The sequence below is a fragment of the Pantherophis guttatus genome, chromosome 7 (assembly GCF_059756535.1).
Source record: "Pantherophis guttatus breed Tessera chromosome 7, ASM5975653v1, whole genome shotgun sequence".
Taxonomy (NCBI): Eukaryota; Metazoa; Chordata; class Lepidosauria; order Squamata; family Colubridae; genus Pantherophis; species Pantherophis guttatus.
This window is the reverse complement of record NC_142069.1, coordinates 78,680,030-78,703,446: the sequence shown is the minus strand read 5'-3', so window position 1 is coordinate 78,703,446 and position 23,417 is coordinate 78,680,030. Positions and strand designations below refer to the sequence as shown.

The 23,417-nt window shown below is 40.4% G+C and overlaps 1 protein-coding gene across 4 annotated transcripts in view; it reads left to right on the top strand.

Annotated features, from left to right (window-relative positions):
* Positions 1-23,417, top strand: part of SCUBE1 (signal peptide, CUB domain and EGF like domain containing 1) — a 204,677-nt gene that overhangs the window by 147,738 nt on the left and 33,522 nt on the right. For all 4 annotated transcript variants that reach the window (XM_034442031.3, XM_034442030.3, XM_087874275.1 and 1 more), the window contains one exon: positions 14,797-14,919. In XM_034442031.3, coding sequence (XP_034297922.2) covers positions 14,797-14,919 — 123 coding nt within the window. The remainder of the gene's footprint in view (positions 1-14,796; positions 14,920-23,417) is intronic.

Here is a 23,417-nt window from a genome sequence, read left to right as displayed (position 1 = left end):
TGGGTTTCAAATTTTTTTACTACCGGTTCTGTGGGTGTGGCTTGGTGGGCGTGGCATGGCTTGGTGGGGCGTGGCTTGATGGGTGTGGCAGGGAAAGGATACTGTAAAATCTTCATTTCGTCTCCAATCCAGGGGAAGGTTACTGCAAAATCCCCACTTCCTCCCGATTGGGAGGCAGAGAATAGATGGGGGCGGGGCCAGTGAGAATTTTTACTACCGGTTCTCCGAACTACTCAAAATTTCTGCTACTGGTTCTCCAGAACTGGTCAGAACCTGCTGAAACCCACCTCTGGTTTATCCCTATGCCTCAAGCCAAAGTGATCTAGCCACGGTAGCTGGTAGTATAACTAATATTATAACTCACATTGAACACACATTCAGAAGTCATATTTCATCAATAATTAATATAGCTTTTTTCAGAAAATGCTCTGAACATCCCAGCTGTTGATGAATTTAGAACTAGACTTGTTTAGAAATGCAATATTGTGGCTTTCTTAATAAGAAGGCAGGGATCCACTGATAATTAAATTTACTACTTGCATAAAAGCCTGATCTTGGTTAAAGGCAAAATTTCAATTCTATTTTTATATTTCTACCTCATTTATTTGAATTACTTGCAGGTTTAAAATAATTTTTCTTCATGAACAAACGACTTTTGGAATTTTTTTAACTGTTTAAGTTGATGTAAATTATGAAGTCTGTGACCACTGTTTCTTCACAGTGATGATACAGCTTTCTAAATGTGTCATTTTGCTGAATGAAATTTAATTACGTGTGAAAATAGTTCCCAGCAAGTCTTCATTTTACCTATCTCCATGAAAAAGTTATACAGGTAGTCCTCGACTGATGACCACCATTGAGACCAACATTTCTGTTGCTAAATGAAACATTTGTTAACTGAATTTTGCCCCATTTTATGACCTTCCTTGTTACAGTTAAGTGAATCACAATAATTGTTAAGTTAGTAACATGGTTGTTAAGTGAATCTGGCTTCCCCGTTGACTTTGCTTCTGAGAAGGTCACCAACCCCAGGACACTGCAACTTCATAAATATGAGCCAAGTGCCAAGCATCCGAATTTTGGTCACATGACCATGGGGATGGTGCAATGGTTGTAAGTATGAAAAACGGTCATAAGTCACTTTTTCAGTGCCATTGTAACTAAACGGTCACTAAATGAATTGTTGTAAGTTGAGAACTATCTGTAGTGATGATGCCGTAAGCCTCAAGGTACATTTGGGATTAGAAATGTCTACAGGATATGGTCAAGATGGCAGTCACAGCCATACAGTTGAAGGTCCACCAATTTTTTCATTTTGTGGACATCTCCTACCTGGGTTCCAGATATTCTTGTAATGTCAGCATCTAAAAAAAAATGTTAAAGTTGAGCTACAGCAGAGATGTCAAAGTTGGCTGAAAATAGATGTATAGGAAGATACCGTAACAATACAGTTGTTATCTTAAAATTATCCATTGCATAAAGAAAGCGGATAAAATATTTTCCCCCCACCCCCATTTTGGGGTAATGCAGTGAAATTATCTGCTGAAAATTTTGGAAGATACATAAAGATTTCCCTGGACATTTCCTCATAAACTGTGGAATTTGTGGCCACAAAATTTGATAGTGGTTAGGTTTGGTTTTGTGGCTATAAACCTTGGTAATTCTGTGTCACTTCTTGTAATCTATCCTATATGTTAGTTGCTGGAGACAGTTGTGAGAAGAGATACCCAGGTCTTTAGCTGATTGTTATGAAACAGAGGAATTCAAGGAGTATGTGGTTTAGCTTTCTTTGTGTTCCTGTCAGGAATGACAGAACCTGAGGCAGTAGAAGAGTAGCTTCCATGTCTTATTGAATGATATTGAAGAGGTTTGATTGCATAAATTGTTACGATTACTAGCAAGGTTTAAAGAAGTTGAGATGTAGTACAATTGAAACTAGCATCATTTCTTTTTTTTTTTTTGACAGCCAGATTTTTTAATGCAATTTTTTTTCCAGACAGTCTATGATTTTCCTTTAATTTCTTATATCTTCCTCCCTCCTGTTTATTATTATTATTGACAAAATATTTATGCTGCCTTCACATGCAAGACCAGTCGCTTCTAATATATTTAAAATATAATAAAATAACTCAGTTCAGTAGGTCACTCAGATAGACCTGTTAGTAACATCAGAACTTTTAAGAGTGATATTTTAAGAATATTATACATATTCTTTGACACTCTACAATTAATTTAAAAACACCCGTGTTTCCCCGAAAATAAGACCCTATCTTATATTTTTTTGAACCCTGAAATAAGCGCTTGGCCTCATTGCCACGTGCTCAAAAGCCCAGTTGGGCTTATTATCAGGGAATGTCTTATTTTGGGGGAAACAGGGTATAAGTTTCCATCATGTGAATGAACGCTTTTCCATCAAGGAACAGACAATCTGGTGGCTCTTTAGGAGTTTAATTTATAGCTATATCAGCCACTGCCAGCAGAAATGCATACCTGGGAATCCTTGAATTGGTGGTCCAAAATGTCTAGAGTTTTCTAGATCATCTAAGCTGATCCAAAGTCTGGATAGCCACAATTCCAATGGAAAATAATATTAGGGTATGCTTCAGGATGGATGCAGAAAGCTTATACTACCCTAATGATGAATGATGCTTTTAGCATCACAGGTAGTTTGGCCTTACCTTTGTGACTGAGGATCCCAGTCATTGTCGTCGTTGTCATCATCATCATCATCATCATCATCATCATCATCATCTTCCTACATGGTGCAGAGGTCAACGAATCCCATTTTGTACAATTAAATGCAGCATCCAGGACCAACTGGGCAATGCCTGCATCAGCCTTCTAAGCAAGTACTTGCCATCTCTGTTAAAGTAGAAGGCAATGCAGGTGACAGTGTAGGACATGCTTGTAGGACATGGCCAGCTACTGGGTATACCATTGTTTTATACACCTTCAGTTATAGATAGATTGCCATGCATCGATCACAGAACACTCCAGTTGATCTCCTTCCTTCGTAGCCAAGCTTTGTTCACTCTTGCGTGCACTTCGTTATTAATGCTGCCATCACTTTGTAGATGGGATCCTAAGCAGGGGTGAAATGTAAAATTTGTTACTACCTGTTCTGTGGTGGTGGTGGGGGGGGGGTGTTAATGTGACTGGATGGGCATGGCCAACTTTTTTTTTTATTTTAACTTTTCAAAGCATTTTTTCTGCAAATGCAAAAAAATGCTTTGAAAAGCCTCTGCCGATCAGGAACACAGCTGGGATTGTCAGAGCCTTTTCAAAGCATTTTTTAAACCACCTCTTCCGCTGAAGAGGTTGCAGGAAAAAATGCTTTAAAAGTCTCTCTGATGATCCCAGCTGAGTTGCCTGATCGTTTTAAAAAATGCTTTGAACTCGATCAGGCAACTCAGCTGGGATCGTCAGAGAGACTTTTAAAGCATTTTTTTCTGCAACCTCTTCCGGAGAAGAGATGATTAAAAAAATGCTTTGAAAAGCCTCTGAGATCCCAGCTGAGCCGCGCAATCATCAGAGGCTTTTTTTTTAACTTTTAAAAGCATTTTTTCGGCGGAGGAAGTTGTAGAAAAAATGCTTTTAAAAGTAAAAAAAAAAAAAGCCTCTAATGATTGTGCGGCTCAGCTGGGCATGATGGGGTGGGCACCCAGGGATTTTTGTTACCGGTTCTCCGAACCACCCGCCGCCATCGCTACCGGATCGGGCGATCCGGTTCGAACCGGGAGCATTTCACCCCTGATCCTAAGTAATGGAAAGTGTTGGTCTTCACTAGATCTTCACTGCTGATTTACGTGGTGAAGATGGTGAAGATATGGTGAAGACAATCGGAGTGTCAATGCACTTAAGCAATGTTGTTTCATAAAATTAACACCTACGATGATAACAACTACATCTTTGTCTTTGGATGTACTGTGATAGATGATTTTAGCTTTGCCAATGTTGCAGTACTTTTGGTCTTTTCATCGTGTCTCCTATATGCACACAATATCTACTTAGGAGTGCTTCAACATCTTTGCAAGCTCATGGGTGCATCCAATAAGGGTGCCAATGTTCAGTGTGGCGATGCATAGTTGTGATGATTAATGTTTGGGCTAGCTTATTTAGCCAGTTTCGACCTTGAATGGGTTGTCTATTTGTTCTGGCAGTCCATAATCCATAATAATAATGTCTCGCATTCAGTCTAACATTGGACAGAGGAAACTATAATTCTTGTAGTTATACGATTCATTTAATTGAGCTTTAGTAAGATTCCAAAAAACCCAAGGAGACAATGAGTATTTAGAGCCCTACCAAACAGGTTTCTTCTCACAGCAGCCTAAATTGAAATTTGGGGGTTGGGTTGTGGGGGCAGTTTTCCCCTCTATTGTATTTTTCCATACAGGTGATCACTTTGATACTTTTGTCCAAAGTATACTCTATATGAACTTATAAGGAGTAGGGAGTTTATATGAAAGTGGTGGCATTATATCCAAATAAATATTTTATTAGTGCACACAGCATTATCTAGAATTAATTTTTCGTTTATCAACTGTCTCCAATAAGAAATGTTTTGTGCAGATTGTGGTATTTTAATCATTCCACTTCAGATCTTTCATATTCCGCGATGTTTAAAAGTGTGAATAAAATACATCTGCCCTTCCCTTTTCTTTAAATAATAAATGAGATTTCCTGTTTTTCCCTTTAGAGTTATCACTAGAATTGGATTCTGCTTTAATTATGCTAGATATCCCAGGATAACCAGGCAGCCTTCTCATTTCAGTGGAGGATGAAAACTTATCCAAATTGCAAATCTTTTTAAGCCTAAAAACAAGAAGCAAGATTGGCAGAATAACAAACAATTGTGTTTTAATCTGTCTCAGACTTCAATACAATCCCTAGTGAACTGCAAAAGCCAAATTGATTACAGAATATGTTTTGCAAAATGTCAAGTAAAACCAGTGGAAAAATGAAAATTTCCTCTCTCTTCCAACACTGTAATTTAAATTGATCCAAATCAAAAACAATAGCTTTATATTCTTTATATTCTACCTTTCATCTTCTGCCTCATGGAGCTGTACATAGCATTCCCACCTAATATTGTTATTGATCTTGAAATTGATATTTATATCAACATCTACTTTGAAGTTCCAGAAGTGATGGGACCTCAGAAGTAAGAGATGAGTCTAATTTGGTTGTTTTAGAGTTGCTTTCAGAATTCAATTTGTTATCTATATTACAGAATAAAATACATAATAACAGAGTTGGAAGAAATCTTGTAGGTCTTCTAGTCCAACTCTCTGCTAAGGCAGCAAACCCTATACTATTTCAGACAAATGGTTATCTAATCCAACAGTCACCAACTGGTGGTCCGTGGACCACTGGTGGTCCATGAGAAAATTTTGGTGGTCTGCAAAAAAAATTATTTGCATTTTTTATATTGCACTAAATCAGGGGTCCTCAAATATGGCCCCTGGGTCTGATACGTTCAATGAACTATTGTGTTGTTGCAGAGAGTCTCCCCCTTCAGGGTCTTTTTGTGTGGGTCGGAGGGGGGCAGAAATTCCAACTTGAGGTCTGCTTCAGCCTCCTGGTGCGAGGCTTTGGGAGAAGGCAGGAGGGAAGCATCGCTGGTAGCAAAGAGAAGAGGGCCTTATTCCAGTGGGACTGCATCATGGTCTAGAACCATCTCAGCCTGCTGAGCCTCTAGGCGCTGGTACTTGGCCTTGCACTCCCACAGGTCTTCTCTTTGCTTGGAAAGCCTATGCTCATAGTCCTCAGTGAGGTGCTTCTGCTGAGCCTCCTTGTTGGTCAGATCCAATTTGAACTGAGCCAGCTGTTTTGCCAACTCTTTTTCATGGTGGCTGCTTAGCTCCAACAACTGCTTCCTGCTGGGGCACTAAGGAGCCCGGGCGGGCAGGCAAGGAGGGTCTGGGAGGGGAGGGGCGAGTAGAGTCCAGCAAGGTACCCCTCAACATGAGTGACATCGAGTTGACCACGCCCACCCAGTCACATTGTTTGTTGAAGAGATGGTCTTGTTTTGTGTTGGTGCTGCAGCAAGGTAAATTCACGATCCTGCATATTGAAAAGAGGAGGACAGTAGCATATTGTTGAAAAGAGGAGGACAAAGGGAGAATACTATCAGTTACTACCGGTTCACCATGCACACGCCTGGTTCGCGCGCGCGTCTGCCTTCCACACATGCACCCAATCTTCTGTGCATGCGTTTTGCTCGTGCTTGCCTTCTGCGCATGTGCCTGGTCGGAAAAATATGCCTAAATGGGATGGCATAGAGCTGGAGCAGGTGGGCGGGTTGACGGTCCCACCCACGATTTCTGCTACCGGTTCAAGCGAATTGGTCCAAACCAGCTGAATACCACCTCTGATTAGAGCCTAAGTAGCTGCCTATGTCTTTCAGAAAAAATTGAACTAGGAAAGGAAGAAATCAATCCAAATCCTTACGTTTCCTAATTGTCATGCCCCAGGAACCAAGAAAGACATGTGAAATTATTTCTGAGCAATGTCCTTTATTGTTCCTCACCTCTAGACAAAAATTTCGCCAAACTATTTGCATCACCATAGATATACTCTGAAAATTTGTTAACAAACAAACCCTTCTCCTGATCAAACTATCTAAGCTTTGTTGCCTCTTCACTCTCTGAAATGGAAGCCTTCCCTCCTGGGAATCCATAATACTTTCATCCACACTAATTAATATTTTAGGCTTAAAATTTTATTGAGATAAGCAAAGGATCTGTAACTCATTTCTTTTTATTCGTAGCTGCTAAGAGCATATTTCAATCCAGAATTTATTTATTTTTTTGCTTTTCTAATGAATCTCAATGATCTCAACAGATTATTTTTTGAACCAAGACTTAGTTTGAACATTTCAATGCTTGGGGGATTATTTTTTTTACTCCTTTTTGAGAATTCTTCCTCAGTCCTGTAGGTTTAATATGCAGAATAAGAAATTTGAACTTTAGAACTCAACGACTTTCAGTAATGTTTCAATAATTGATAATTTCAATAATCTCTAGAGTTTCCTATTATTAAAACAGGGCATAATTTATTTTTTCAGGGTTATAGTTGGTATTGGATCATGACCCCAATTAAGCCTAGATGTTTGGTCATAACTCGTGAACATTAAGCGAGTCACCATAAGACCTGACTCAATTTTGTGACTGTTTTTACAACAGGTGTTCAGTAAATCATTAAGCAAACCTATGGTTGTTAAGCAAATCCAGCATATCCAGTGTTTTTTTGTTGCAAATCACAGTCACATGACCCGCAGGACATGCATCTGGTCGTAAATGCAAACCTTATTGCACTTGAAGTAACTAGCTTTTTTGAAGTCCTTCATTACGTCGAATGGTTTTTAAGCTTTTTTGAAGACCGTCGTAACTTTGAAAGGTTGTTAAGTGACCAGTCATTAAACAAGGACTATCTGTAATATATATTTCTGTTTAATACTTTAATAAGAACAATTGCAAATTTGAAACAAAAATTTATTGATAGTATATATACATATTTTGACATTTCAGCGAATTTTGTACAACTTCTCTCAAAGGATACCTTTTATGAGCTCTTCTTAATTTTCTCATGTATTATTTAACCAGGGAGGGATGGAGAGATTGCTTAACTGGATGCTATTTTAAGCAAACAGTTCATATTCTTTCTGTCTCATTGTCATGGTCACCCAGCTCCATAATACACTGCCTACTTACCATTGTGCTTTCAGATGCAACAACAGCAACAACAAATGCCAGTTGTATTTTCAAATTCTTGAATGCATTGGCTCTGTGTGCATGTGTGAGAGAAAGAGCTGGGACTGAAGAAAAGGTAGGTATAGAGACTCAACTTTACAAGGTAGTTGTAAAGATGATTCTATGCAGGGGTGGGCTTCAAAAACGTTAGCAAGGAGTTCTCTGCTCGGTTGCTGGGTGGGTGTGGCCATGGTGGGCATGGCCTAGTCGGCCTCCTGCACCATGGCGGGGGGTGTTTTTGCCCTCCCTGGGCTCTGGAGGCTTTTCTCGAGCCTCCGGGAGGGTGAAAACGGCCTCCCCAGGCTCTGGAGGCCCTCTGGAGGTTTCTCAAACTTCCATTACCGTGGATGAGAAGTCTTTGAGTAAGAAAACCCACCTCCTCCAAAGTTCATCAGTGGTAGAAAAGAGGGGACCTGGGGTCCTCATCCTGTGGGCAACAAACCTTTTGCTGTTTATTGGTTTTTTGTTTGCTTTTTCTGGTGATCATAAAAAATAAACTAACAATAAGGAACATTCCAAGAAAATGACTGGATGTGAACCCCAAGTAAGGAAGTCTTTTTACCTTACCGTTTACAATCATGGGTTTAGATAGCATCAGACAAACAAAACAATATTAAAGTTGAGGCTCAGCAATTATACCATTTGCCTTTTTATACTGTTTGACAGTGTATTAATGAGTTGTGCTAAATATCATCTTGCAATAAATATAAATTATTAAGTGTTTTTTTTTCTCAAATCTTAAGGGAAAAAGTTTTATCTTCAAATGCATGGACTGAACCAGTGATGGCTAAACTTTTTGCCATTGCGTGCCAGGAGGGGCCGGGGGGGTCATGCGCATGCCCACACCCATAATTCTATGTGCCCCGCCCCAGCATATGCACGTGTGACCCCCCTGCTCCCCCCGCTCCTGGCACATTATAGCCCAGAAGGCCCATTTTTCTCTCTCATCTGGTTCTAGAGCCTCTCTGGGAGTCTGGGGAGGGCGAAAACGGCCTCCCCCCCCCCCGGCAGGCCCTCCAGAGGTCAGAAACGACCCATTTGCCGATGGGACCGGAAGTTGGCAAATGGGCTGTTTTCGGCCTGTGGAGGAGCTTTGGTGGGGTGGGGAAGGCCATTTTCACCCTCCCCAGACTCCTAGAGAGGCTCTGGAGGCTGGGGATAGCAAAAAACAGGCCTTCCGGTCCCACCAGAAGTTGGCAAACAGGCCGTTTCTGGCCTCTGGAGGGCCTCCGGGGGGGTGGAGAAAGCCGTTCTCACCCTCCTCAGACTCCTAGAAAGGCTCTGGAGCCAGGTGAGAGAGAAAAACGGGCCTTCCCCACCACCTCCAAGGTCCTCCAGAGGCAGGAAACAACCTGCTTCTCTACTTCTTTTCGGGCCCAGAAGGCCCGAAAATCAGCTGGCCGGCACACGCATGCGCGCAGGAGCTGAGCCCACGTGCCCACTGATAGGGCTACGCATGCCACCTGTGGCATGGGGGCCTTTGGGCATATTTCTTTTTCTCTCTCTCTCTCTATTCTTATAGATCTATCTGTATTTTTTTTTAAAAAGAAGTCATGTACAGTTTGTCTTGTAAGAAGATTGATTTCTTGGCAGCATAGAAGACCCTTTAAAAATTGATTACATGGTTGGATAGTGTCAAAAAGGGATATGGGTCCCAGAGGAAAATGGTGACATCTAAATCTGTATGTGACAGCAAGCTTGTATTTGAAAACTTGCTCCTTTGGGGAACTGCAAAGATGATGAATAGGAAACAAGACACTGTTGTTACCGGTTTCAGCCTTTCAACAGCATTTATATTCAGCTCAGTCATTTTACAGGAATCAGGTTTCAAAGCTCCAAACTTATATCTCCAAAATGTACACAGCTTATTTATAAGATCGGGTCAGTCACCAGGACGAGAGGTTTACTCTTCCGAGCTTTTGGATTCGTGCTGGAGCCCATCTTCAGTTTATTTACTCTTGTTCGGCTAATGTATTTTAAAAAAAGAAAGAAAGAGACACTGCATTTTGTAACCTAAGATTACACCCTTTGGGAAGTTTCAATTGATTGATTGATTGTTAGATTTATAGCTAGCTTTTCTTCCTTGAAGTTCATGCCTGCTTATTTAGATTCCTCAGAAAAAAACTCAGTCAAGTTACTTGGTCTGAAAGCGAGGGAGTGTCCCAAAGTCACTGAACATAAACTTGTATATTATTTCAGCATAAGGCATGAACAGCCCAATAGCATTTTTTCAAAGCTCAAGTATTGCAGTGATTCACCGAGTAAGTTTTGTATCTCCTGTTTTAAACATTTAATTCATACAGTCACTTCTTAATCGATCCTGGCAGGTTTCTGAACAGGTAGCACGCTGTACATTAGGAATCAAAGAAGATATGAAGTGAACTGGGGAGTCTGATGAGCTGTTGTTACAATTTGAGTCATAGGAATGTGCTTTCTGACTTTTCCACTTACAAAACATATATATCTATAAACATGGGTATTTAATGAAAACAATAACCAATTACACATGGTTCCAAAAGTCCTAAAGAAGTGGGAGCAGGGGTGCCAAACTTGATTTCATTGAGGGCCACATCAAGGTTGTGTTTGACCTTGGGGGACTGGGGTAGGCGTGGCCAGGGTGGGTGTGGCCAGCTTGATGTCACTCGTGTTGGAGGCGGCTGAGCGCTCTGCCAGCGAAATGGCCTCCCAAGTTCTGTTTTCGGCTGCAATGGCCTCCTGCAACCCTCTGCCAGCGAAAATGGAGCTAGGAAGGGCCGCGCACAGCCCTTGTGACCTCCATTTTCAGCTGTGATGGCCTCCTGCAACCTTCTGCCAGCGAAAATGGAACTTGGGAGGGCCGCACATGGAGCTCAGGAGGGTCGCACATGGTCCTCCCTGCTCTGTTTTTGCTGCATGTGACCAAAATTCAGACATTTGGCAATTGACTCATAGTTATGATAGTGTCCCAGGATCACGTGATCACATTTTACAACTTTCTTACAAACACTGGGGAAGCCAGATTCACTTAACAACCATGACACCAACAGCTGCAATGATTCATTTAACAACTGTGGCAAGAAAATTTGTAAAATGGGGCAAATTCACTTATCAAATGTTTCACTTAGCAACAGAAACGTTGGGCTCAATTGTGGTCATAAATTGAGGACTACCTGTATTAAAGCATCATATCAAACCATATGCAATGTTTGAAAGGCATATTCATCTTCTCTTCAAGTAGATAACATTCTGACATTTGGTCATGATGACTGGAAACTTCTTATGGACTTGTGATTTATGGCTCTGATGATTAGACAGGATAGATTATCGAAAGAAGAGTTGTATTATGATGTAACTTGAAAGAGAAGTAAAAATATAATTGTATTTATAAACTGCTGTGAAGAATATCAAATGCCACATCTTTGTATCTTTTTTCTCATTATTTTTTCTATTCTTGTACTGTTTGCTTTCTCTCTGCTTTCTTTCTTTGCCTTTCTCTTGTTTTTATCTTTCTTTAAACACTTTCAATAAAAAAGGTAACATTCTATTTTTTATTTTATAATTGGAAATAGAAAAAGGTTGCCTCAAGAATTTTTGTCCAGCAGATATTCAAATATTTATTTATTTTATTTATTTTATTTATTTATTTATTTATTTATTTATTTATTTATTTAAATTATAGCTGCGTTTTTTTGTTTTATTTATTGGTTTTGAATTTCTGTATAATTATTGTTCTCTCTATTTTATCACTGAGATATCAACTAGTTTCACTCCAATAAACTAAGGTTCAGATGCTTTCAATGGGGCATCTTGTAATATATACAAAATTTCAAAGTTTCGCTAAATTAAGAGAAAATGTAGAATGGAAAACACTTTTGTCAGAAACAAACTAATAGACTGCTAAGTTAGTTTCAATATTTGCAACTAAAGTTATTCACTTAAACTCAGAGTGCTAGCTATAAAAATGTAATCACCTTATTTTATAATTAACTGAGCCAACTAGATTCTAGGTTTTGGTATGCTTCAGTTTATTTTGGTTGTACAATAAACAATTTCTTCTGTTTTAAAATGCTGCATGTTAAGAGCTGAATGTGAAAAGGAGAATACAGAAGTTGATGGGGATTTACTGAAATTTTAGGCTGACTCTTCCAGTTCCTACTATTCGAGGATTATGCCGTTCCCCCCCCCCCCCCAAGTGCGATTCATATGATGCATCCATCTCAGATAATCTATTTGATTGCCTTCAATATAGCAGTGCTGATACTAGCGTGGAAGGAACATAACTGCTGAATCATTAAAAAAACAAACAGCAATTCACATCTCTAAACCAGAATCCCAAGTCATTTGGTTAATGATGCATGGAAAATTGAAAACATTATAATAATTACACATTTGGCTTGATGGATATGCTTCCTTGGTACATTTTAAAACCAATAATCTCGCCCAGAGCTCAACATCAAGACACTGTTTAGACAGCAGGTGGAGATTTCTTTCCTCTAAGGCAGTGTTGACGAACCTTTTCGGCACCGAGTGCCAAAGGGGAGCGCGCGCTCAGGACAGAGCACCAGGAACTGGAAGAGCAGCTCCCCGGCGTGTATGGGCACACCGGGAAGCTGAGCTTCCAGTTTCCGGTGTGCGCATGTATGCCGGTCACCTGGTTTTCCAGTTTCTGGCGTATGCCAGCTCGTGAAGACCAGCTGGCTGGCATGCATGCGTGCGCCAGAAACCAGAAGCTCAGCTTCCCAGCACGTGCATGCACACCAGGGAACTGTTCTTCCGGTTTCTGGCGCTCCCGCGCACGTGAGCAACTAGCCTGGAAGAGCAACGGGCGATGGCTGGCATACCCAGAGAGATGGCTCTGCATGGCAGTTCCGGCATGCGTGCCATAGGTTTGCCATCGCAGCTCTAAGCAGTTGCAGTTTACCTTTTGACAGAGGGAACACACCACTACTGGAAATACTCTTGTGGAAACATTAAAAAGATGGTTTAAAAAAAACAGTATCCACTGAACATTTCAGAACAAGCAGGAAAGATAGAAAGGACAGAGGGAGGACAAAGCAGGAAAACTTTAGAAGAGTCAAAATGTCTAGTCCAGCAAAACATGAAGGTACACAGCCCAAGAGATCTTTGAAGGGAAAGAGTCATAGATGTCATTGTGCTGCTTGCTTCGCATGGCGTCTTGCCGGCCTGACATCAGCAACGGCAGGCAGAAGGGGGAGAGATTGAAATGTGGATGGTTAGGTGTGGGTGGATTTGAAGCAGAGCCGGCCCTGACTATGAGGAGCACCAGTCAAGCACAAGGTCAGCAAAAGGAATGTGGTGTTGTGGTCTGCCAGCAGCCTGCAGAGCTGGCAGCAGAGTTGGACAGTGAGGAGGCTGGGGAGGAACATGGGCAGTCCTGGAGTCTGGGGAAGGCTCGGACGAGGGCTCTGCGTTGGAGGCAGAGATGGGGTCAGGGCCGCCTGGGAGTTATGTGTGGACTCCGGAGCCTCCAGAGTCGGACATCAGAGAGGCAGAGGAACAGGGGGAGCCTATTCCTAGTGCACGCATGCGCAGAGCTGCCAGAAGACAAGAACAGTTAAAACAAAAGAGACAACTTGGGAGTAAGGCTTGGAAATGATTGGCCCCTCCCATAAGACATAAAAGAAGAGCAAAGGCACGTGGATCTTTACAGGAAGCAACATTGTGGATGGTGTTGGTTTGTACTTTGAAGCTCCGTTTTTGACTCTGTGTTTCCGTGTGGCCTTGCCAAGATAATTGCCAATTAGGTCTTTGGCAGCGTGTCAAAGAAGATAAAGGTGGGTGTTTACCAACCTTATCCAAAGGACTGTGGCAGACTTCTGTTGGACTATTTATAAACTCTTGGTGATTCAGCAGGTGCTGTGAATGAAAGGAATTCACAGCCGCTAAAATAAAAAAAGGGGGGTTGGGACAAATTGTGTGCTTTTTACTATATCAGGAAGCCTAGGTCAGAACATGTGGAGATGGGAAAGGCGCCAATGCAAGGTCGGTTTCCAAAACAACCTGAGAACTTTTAATTGGACATTGACTGATAACAGGGGAATGGATGGCCAGGGGAAAAGGGAAAGTGAATTGCATCATTTTTTCATGCCAAGCCAACAGATTCTGCCTGCTCTAATCTGTAACCGCTTTGTTCTCAATAAAGTATATACTCTTGGAAAAAGAAATGAACCAGGAGTCTTTCTTTGCTAATTAAATTAAGTGGGATGGATGACAGAAGGGCAAGGAATTTGGGCATGACCAAAGCCGGTGCAAAGGTTAAAGAGAAGGGATAAGCAAGAAAAGGTGCATAGTTTGGACAGAACAGTGAACAGACATGAAAGAATCAAGATTAAATCATGGAATCATGGAGAGAAAAAGTTTCCAAGTAACTAGGGAAGATTTTGTAGAATGCATTCCACACTAAAGGGGTAGAAACATCTTGAAGTGGAAGATGTTGATAGAAGGTTCAAATCAGGGGTGGGTTCTACTTACCTTTACTACCGGTTCTCAATGGGAGCACTTGCTTTGCTCGTCCACGCTTGTACATTTCTGCGCATGCGCAGATCGTCCATTATGACATTTGGGTGGGTGGGCGGAGCCTCCCGCCGCTTTTACTGCCGGTTCGCAAGAACCGGACAGAACCGGGAGTAACCCACCACTGGTTTAAATATATATTGACTGAAGAATTTTAACTCTGTAAGACTCATGAACACACTGTATAGGCTGAAGCAGTCTTTGCATAAATGGAATGTGATTGCACAACTGCAGTTTATTTGCTTTCCTCAATATATTTTCCATCTTACTTGCACCTTGGGAAAAGGTTTATATTGAGCTGGGTTTTTTTTTTTTGTTTGTTTGTTTTTTTGGCATAAATCTTCTGGTCTGTTAAAATGTTTTGTTTTGTTTTTCTTCCACTCTGGGCAGATATGGGAATCTTCACTCAAATGAAATTTTCCTGTCCTCCCCCCAATTTAGGATGATATATAATATTCCTAGGTAATTTCTCTTAGAAAATACAAGGCTGATCTCTTATTCTGGTTTCTTCACCTGCTGTTTCTGACAGATATAGATGAATGTCTGATGAACAATGGAGGCTGCGATCACTTCTGCAGGAACACAGTGGGAAGCTTTGAATGCAGCTGCCAAAAGGGCTACAAATTACTAACGGATGAAAGGACCTGCCAAGGTAATTGCTTAAATTAAATCTTAATTCCTTTCTTCTTACATAGTGAGGGCAATGAGTGCCCATCAAAATGTTCCTGGTTTTTTGTTTTGTCTTTTTTAATAAGGAGACCTTGAAGGCTAGACACTAGAACCAGAGGAAAAAGAAAATGGAAGGAATTTTTTTTAGAAATTACAAACAAAAGGATAAATTTTACTTGTCCCAAAGGTACTTTTTTCAAGAGGTAATTGGACTTTTGGGTTTTTTTTTAAAAAGACGTTTCACTTCTCATCCAAGAAGCTTCTTCAGCTCTGACTGGATAGTGGGGAATGGAAGGATTTATACTGCTTGCAGACAGCTGATCATTTGCATTCTTTTAGAGAGTCGCTGTTTTGCCCCAGCTACGGATCTCAGAGAATGCAGCACACACAAAACTATGAACCAAACTTAATTTACTTCCAAACGTAGTTTTTTTACAAATGCAGGCTGTTAACTAAAACGTCCTTAACAACCTGCCAGAAATTCCACAGAAAGATAAAGTCTTACGAGAGTTGGCAAAAAGCCCAGAAGCAAGGTTTGCAAAGAAAATCCAGATTTCAATGATCATCGAGCGAACATGCGTTGTTTCCTGCAGCTTTTTAGAAGCTGCGTGCAAACTTAAATACGCTAAGAGAGTGGCCAATTAGCCCCAAGCCTTACTCTCAAGGAGACCTCCTCCTGAGTAACCACTCCTGCCTTTTGGCAGCTCTGCGTGCCCGTGCATTGAGAAGAGGCTCCTCCACTTCATCCTCTGCACTTAAAGGAGCCTCTGGAGGTTCTGAAGGCCTTGGCTGAATCCCTGCCTCTGGCACCACATCTTCTTCAGCCTCCTCGCTGTCCGACTCGAGCGCCGGCTGCACAGGCTGCTGGCGCGACACCACAACAGCCTCCTCGTCATCGGGATCAGCAACAATCTGCGCAGGCCGCTGGCGGGCCACAACAGTCGCTGAGGCTACCTGGAGATTTATCTATGTCATCAGGGTCACCTGTGTAGTGCAAATGGGTGTGGAGCCTTCTTGATAAGCCTCCAGGTGGCCTCAACGACTCGCTAAAAGAATGCAAATGACCAGCTCTCTGCAAGGAGTATAAATCCTTCCATTCCTCACCATCCAGTCAGAGCTGAAGAAGCTTCTTGGATGAGAAGTGAAATGTCTTCAAAGAAAAAACAGAAAGTCCAGTTGCCTCTTGAGAAAAAAAAAAAACAAGCACCTTTGGGATAATCCTGACCTGGAGACTGAGAATCTCCATGGACGTATATTTTACTTATTGTTCTGAAAGAAACTTGGTAAAGTTCTGAAGGATTTTCCCTTTGAAACTCATACGATCAAAAAAAATCTAGGATTTTTTTAAGGGCTTAAAGAAGAATTCTAAAATGTCGGGAAAGGTTTAAAATTGGTTTATTTGACCAGGGTTAAAAGAAGAAAGTTGTTGCCATTACTGGATTATGCTGACAAGGATTGATTGACATAGCATTTGGAGTTGTTTTCTTTACCTAAGAGATGAGCTATGGGCAGAAGAGAGATTATAGGTAGTCCTCAACATGACCATAATTGAACCCATAATTATGGTTGTAAATCATGATGGTCATTAAACAGGTCATCACGTGACTATGCTCAAATCTTTTTTTGCGGTGGTTGCCAAGTGAACACCACAGTCATTAAGCTGTTAAGCAAACAGCTTAAGCAAACCCATTGTGTGTTATGGGGCATTTTTTGCCAGAAACAGGTTTCCAGAAAAAAAAACATTGCATATTATGGTCACATGGCCATAGGATACCGCAAATAGCTGTAAAAGAGGGCCAGTTGATGACGCAGTCCTGTGATTGCAGGGGCAGTTGTTGGAACTTCAAATCCAGGTCATGAATAGCTTTTTTAGTGTCCATTGTAACTCTGAATGATGGCTAAGTAACCAGTCATAAGTTCAAGACATACAGGAAGTGAGTTTTTTTTAATTAATGGTGATTAGTAAAATTATTTCTACCTGAAGGGATGAAGGGGGAAATTACTTCTTTTTTCTTTTTCTTTTTCTTTTTCTTTTTCTTTTTCTTTTTCTTTTTCTTTTTCTTTTTCTTATTCTTATTCTTATTCTTATTCTTATTCTTTTTTTCTGTCTTTCTTTTCTTTTTTTACTTTTACTCACACACACCCTTTCTTAATTTTTCTTGTAACTTTTTTCCTAACTTTTTGTTTGTATTTTTCTGTAGTTTGTACTGACTTCTTAATAAAACTATTTGAAATAAAAGCAGTTGATATGTCACAATAACTCCCATATTATACTCCCGTTATCCATTTTGTGGAAAGTATATCAAAGAAAAGTAGGCTGAAGACCAAGGCTGAAACCTGAATATCAGTAGCAAAGGATGTAATTTATAAATGTTAAACTTATATACGTTCCTGTCAAGCATAAAATACCCATGCCAGATGTCACGTTCAGAAAAACAAACATCACAACGCACACTTGCAAAATATAGCACATGCAAACCAGTGATGGGTTTCAAACTTTTTTACCACCGGTTCTGTGGGTATGGCTTGGTGGGCATGGCAGGGGAAGGATACTGTAAAATCTCCATTCCCACCTGACTCCAGGGGAAGGTTACTGCAAAATTCCCATTTCCTCCCGATCAGCTGGGACTCGAGAGGCAGAGAATAGATGGGGGTGGGGCCAGTCAGAGGTGGTATTTACCATTTCGCCGAACTACTCAAAATTTCCGCTACCGGTTCTCCAGAACTGGTCAGAACCTGCTGAAACCCACCTCTGATGCAAACTTATCTTTCCATTGATATATAATTTTATGGTACTACTCCCCCAAAAAAGTGGTGTTATTACCGTGTTATCCCAAAAATAAGTCTCCCCCAAAAATAAGCCCTTCCCCCCCAAAAAATAAACCCTCCCCTGAAAATAAGCCTTATCCGAAAATATTTAACCGCATGCACAGCCGGTCCCTGCCATTTCCCCTGGTTAGGGTTAGTGAGACAGAGCTGGAAATCAGGTAAGAGGAGGCCCGTTTTGCTTCACACACCCCAAAATAATAAGACCTCCCCGAAAATAAGGCCAAGCACTTATTTCCGGGTTCAAAAAAATATAAAACAGGGTCTTATTTTCGGGAAAACACAGTAGCTAGTTTTAGAAAATATACTCTTCCCAAAAGGTTTCCACAATTTTGGCCACTACTGTATAGGGGATTGAGGGATTAGTCAAGAAATGAAAATACTATAGACGAGAAGGTGACACTGGCAACTGAAAGGCTTCTCCTTTCATCCAGTGAATAATATTTATGTGTACAGAGCTAAAGATGGTAGTTTTTAATTGTTTTTAAAATCTTTATATGTATAAACTTAACAGATATCGTGGAGAAGTTATGGATGCTAAATATGTGTGATCAAAGAGTCAATAGACCTAAGATGCTCCTATTTTAAAACACAGAGAAGCCTGTGAGAAGCAACCAAGGATTTTATTTGTCTGATTTGTTTGAAATATCTCTTCATGCAGAAAATATTTATTTTCTTCTCCAAAAAGGCTTTCATGCCTAAAATAGAAAAGTGTCATGAAGGTTTTATCATGCTCCCTGTATCTAAGAACAGGCAGTTGTTCAAACAGCCCGGTCATGCTGCTAAGACTCCAGAGAGGAGCAATGCACAGGAAAAAAGTCCATTCTGAGCTCACTCCCCTTCTTTGGAAATGCCCTCATCTGGCCCTTGGAGTTTGGCTGCGAAAAGGCCAAGAAAGATCTAGAAATCTCTGCATAGATTGTCATTATTACAATATGCTATGTTGATGAATAACAAATGTTATTCTTGCTGTGGGATATATGCTTAGCGCTGACTGATCAAAACTGTACTGTTAGTATCTTACTAGCAGAAGCAAGTGATTTATGGATTTAGTCTTGTCATGATTTCCAGAAGGATAATTGGCGTACAATGGAGGGAAGGAGGAAAGAAGAAAAGCTGATAGAGATCAAGCAACCAGTAAAGTATAAATCACCATATTTCCTTTCTTCCTTGACTGGCAAAATGTGCTATTGTTTGTTTTCAGTAGAAGAGGCAAGAGTGGTTTGAGGTTACTCATCAAGGCTTAGGTTATAACTTTTTTTTAACAAGGTTTTTGTTTTTCAAATAGCTAGAGGGAAAAACATTTTTCAGTGTTACTGAAATACTTGTGCCAAGGTTTTTTTTTTGGCTTTTTAATCACCCCAATTAGAATTAGAAAGTTTTAATTAACTTTTGTTAAAATACAATGTATGTTGTTATTTCCTGTGAAGTGCTATTGTTTATTTACATTCTATTTAATGGAAAATACATTTCTTGAATTTATAACACTCTGCTTCCAGACTCAAAGCACACAGGGCATAGATCTGGTGTAGCCCTCCTGGGATTGCTCCTTAAATATAGAGGGCTATTTATTTAAAAGTATGCCTCTTCTCAATATCAAACTCTCCCAAGGTAACCTATAAAACAGAACTAACTTTGCATACATTGGAAAACAAACTAGTTTCATAGACAAAGCAGGTGTCAGGGTTCCAAGTAATAAATCCATTGCAAGCAAAACTTCGAGGCACTCAAGTTCCTCAAATATTACTTTTATTGGAAATATATTGGCACATATCTGGTGAAAACCGACTCTGAAACTCGCCTGTTTTCACCTCATTAAAAGTGAAAGCTTTTCTACTTTCTCAAAACAATCAGTCACATGGTCCAATCACGGTGCAGTCTGGCAACCGGGTAGCATCACTCCACCTTCATCCGACCAGGTGTGAGAATGTCCTTGGTTCCCAAGAGAAAGTATTTTGTTTTGGCTACAAAAATCCCTCTATCTCCAATCCCCTCTCCCTGACCCTCAGCTCCAATGTGGCAATACTGAAGCAGACAAAATGGCTTCGGTCAGGACAGCTTCAGGGTTGACAGCAGGATGATTTATCTAAATCGTTAAATATTTTAGAAAGTATAATCCGTCTGGAATATATGCAATTTTTTTTCACCCATCTGCCACTGATCCAGTCTGCCATGCTTATTTACTATTCCTGGTCTTAGGTCTCGCAAATCTTCTGCTCCTCAAACCCTTTTGAAGACATGAATATTTTGATATGTCTCAATAATTTTGTTCTAACCATAAGAAGACTTTGGAATTACATTTCTGCCTTTCAAGGTTGATTTGATACTTAAGCTTTTTCCCCACCTCTGGTTAGCTATATTCAGAGATGACTGAAATGGATTTGACATCCAGGACAGCAAACATAAGAAAAACTAGACAGCAGGGTTCTAGTTAACCGTTTAACTATGTTAACAGTTTAGTGAGTGATTAAGAGTGGTAGAGGCTAATTTAAGCCTAACATCTTTTTTTCATTCTGACTTTTGAATGAAAGATGAGAAACAGATAACAATTCAGCAAAGACAGGACTCCACTTCTCACTAGAAAGGAATTTTGAGTTACTAAGAAAAAGCAGTATTGAGAAAAACAATTGCAGTGATTCACTTAACAACTGTGGCCAGAAATGTCATAAAATGGGGCAAAACTCACTTAACTTTCTTGCTTAGCAACGGAAATTTTGGGTTCAATTGTGGTCATAAGCCAAGGACTACCTGTATACCTGCTTGTGTCTTTTTGTTCTCACACCTGAGGGAAGTTTGAAGAATCCCAGGAGGATGGGCTTTGGGGACATTTTAGCATGGATACCGGTAGTAGTGGCTTCAGGTCTTTAATAATGAAAAACTGCTTATTCATTACTTTGTGTTATCTCGTTTATTTAAAACTAATGTTAAAACTATTAAAACGATTATTAAGAGATTAAGGAGTATTGCACAAACACTTCCCTGAAGTATTTCCACATAAGACTGTTGCTTTCTAATGGGGAAGACAAAATCAATTTCTCCTTAAAAGCCAGTAAAAACAAGACAGTCATGTTAACAATAAGAATAAATCCAAATGGATGTTGAGATGATCCCTTGATTCAGCTGATTCAGAGTAACACAATAATGTGTTTTGGAATTTGTAAAATGTAGAATCTAAATCTGGAGTGTCAAACTCAAGGCCCATGAGACGGATCTGGCTCGCTGGATGTTTAAATCTGGCCTGCGGGACTGCCCTGGAAATAGCAAAGGACCGGCCCATGGTGCCTCTGCCAGCAAAAATGGAGCTCTGTTTTGGCTTGGAGAGGGCTGCAGGAGGATCCCCACCCAGCCCCACCTAGGCCACCACAGATGCCCCACACACAACTGACATTGAACTGGCCATGCCCAACCTGGCCACACCCACCTGGCCCCCCAAGGTCAAACATAACCCTTATGCGGCCCTCCAAGAAATCGAGTTTGACACCCCTGGTCTAAATGCTTTAACAGAACCTGTCTCAACCTGTCTTAGATTCCGTGAAACCACAATTTCTTGGACATAAATTATCCCGAAACCACAATTATCCTAGACATAAATTGTTTCAACTTCTACCTTGAAAAAGACGCTATAGGGCACTGCACATCAAGACAACTAGACACAAGGACAGTTTTTTCCCGAATGCCATCACTCTGCTTAACAACTAATTCCCACAACACTGTCAAATAATTTACTAAGACTGTATTACTATTGTTCTTCTCTTCCTTACTAGTATCTATCTTTTCCCACTTATTACTATAACCATGTTGCTTGTATCTTTCAATTATATTGTTTTTATTTGTTTCCTAGTACGATTTGATAGCTTATTAGTAACCTTGACTATCACTAAGTGTTGTATCTTTTTACTCTCGATGAATGTATTTTATTCTCCTTATTTACACTGGGAGCATATACACCAAAGACAAATTCCTTGTGTGTCCAATCACACATGGCCAATAAAGAATTCTATTCTATTCTATTCTATTCTATTCTATTCTATTCTATTCTATTCTATTCTATTCTATTCTATTCGCCTTCATGCAATAGTATGTATGTATATACTAGGTACATATGTACGTACGTACATATGTATGTAAAAATATGGCCACCCATTTTAAGCAATTCTGGATGCTTACAACAAATATTTGAGCTTCGCCTTTTTTCACTATAGCCATATACTTCCTATATTAGAAAAGACATGTTACTCAATTTCATTTTGTTCAAAATAAGTGAAACACTACAAGCAAAAGTACAACTGCCCAACATTAGTCTGAGGATTTGTGTGCAGTGCATCCTCTCATCCTCCTTGCAACCTTTGCTTGCCAATACTGAATAGGATTAAGAATTAGAGGATCTATTGCGACTTTTCAAAGCCCAGTTCCTGCATGAATCAAACAAATGGTTGAAATCAGAGGTTGATGAAGAGAATGAATCCTGGATAAATTCTAGAGTTCTTTCTTTATCTCATAATATGTTTGGTTTTTTCCCCCTGTAGACTTTAAGATAGGGAAATACCTTTCTCTTTTCTATACAAAGTGCTGAATTCCACAACAGACTGGAGAGTCTAGAGAGAAAGATTGCAGAAAATGTGGAGGCAGCCTAGCAGCAGGTTTTACTAATACTCAAAGAAAAGAGTTTATAAAGTTGTAGGCATCTAACGCCTAAAAGAAAGGAAAATAAAGCCAGGATTATCTAGGGGAAAAAAAGGATTGCTTTGGAGTACATAAAATGGTTTTGATTGTTTTTAAGTCGTTCTTCTTTAATATTCTCAGGATCAGAAGAATATAAGTACCCAAGGGCATATTATGTGAACACCAAAACCAAAGGAACAAGAGAATTGTTTTTTTTTGGGGGGGGGGCGGGTATAATTTTAATCCCCAAATGCCCTTGTTTCAGACTCACATTAATCCCCTCCACCTATCAACTGTGTTGCGTAAATAGGACTGAGAGAGGGCTGACTTTCAAGATCAGAAAAATGTCCTAGGGTGGCCCCACAAAATTGAGCCTCTCTAGGAACTACATTTGGCTTCCCATGGTCCAGCAGAGATACGGGAATTGAGTGGGGTAGGAAGGGTGAAGTTGAATTTTGCCAGTTCAATCTGGAGTGGCTCTGACTTCAAATAAGCTGCCATAGAATTTGGGAAAATATCATTAGAAAGAAAAAAAAAACCTCTCATCTGAATGGGGATTCATATAGGCATAGATTCCATATGTATATATTTACAGATGGCTTCTCAAAGAAACAGTTAATAACCAGTTCTTCTCATATGTTTTGGGCATTCTGTTTAGAAATAGAGATTAAGTCATTATTAGCATCAGGCTATCTTTCAATGCACCTGACATTTGGGGGGAGAAGGTGATACAGGTAGTTAGCCAGTGATACAAGTCTGGTTGGGGTGATTAACACAGGTGGGCAGGGGTGGGCTTCAAAAATTTTAGCAAGGGGTTCTCTGCCCGGTTGCTGGGTGGACATGGCCTAGTCAGCCTCCTGCACCACGGCCGGGGGGGAGGCGTTTTTGCTCTTCCCAGGCTCCTGGAGGATGAAAACGGCCTCCCCAAGCTCTGGAGGCCCTCTGGAGGCCAGAAATGGGCCTGTTTCTGGCCTTCCCGAACTTCCGGTAGGC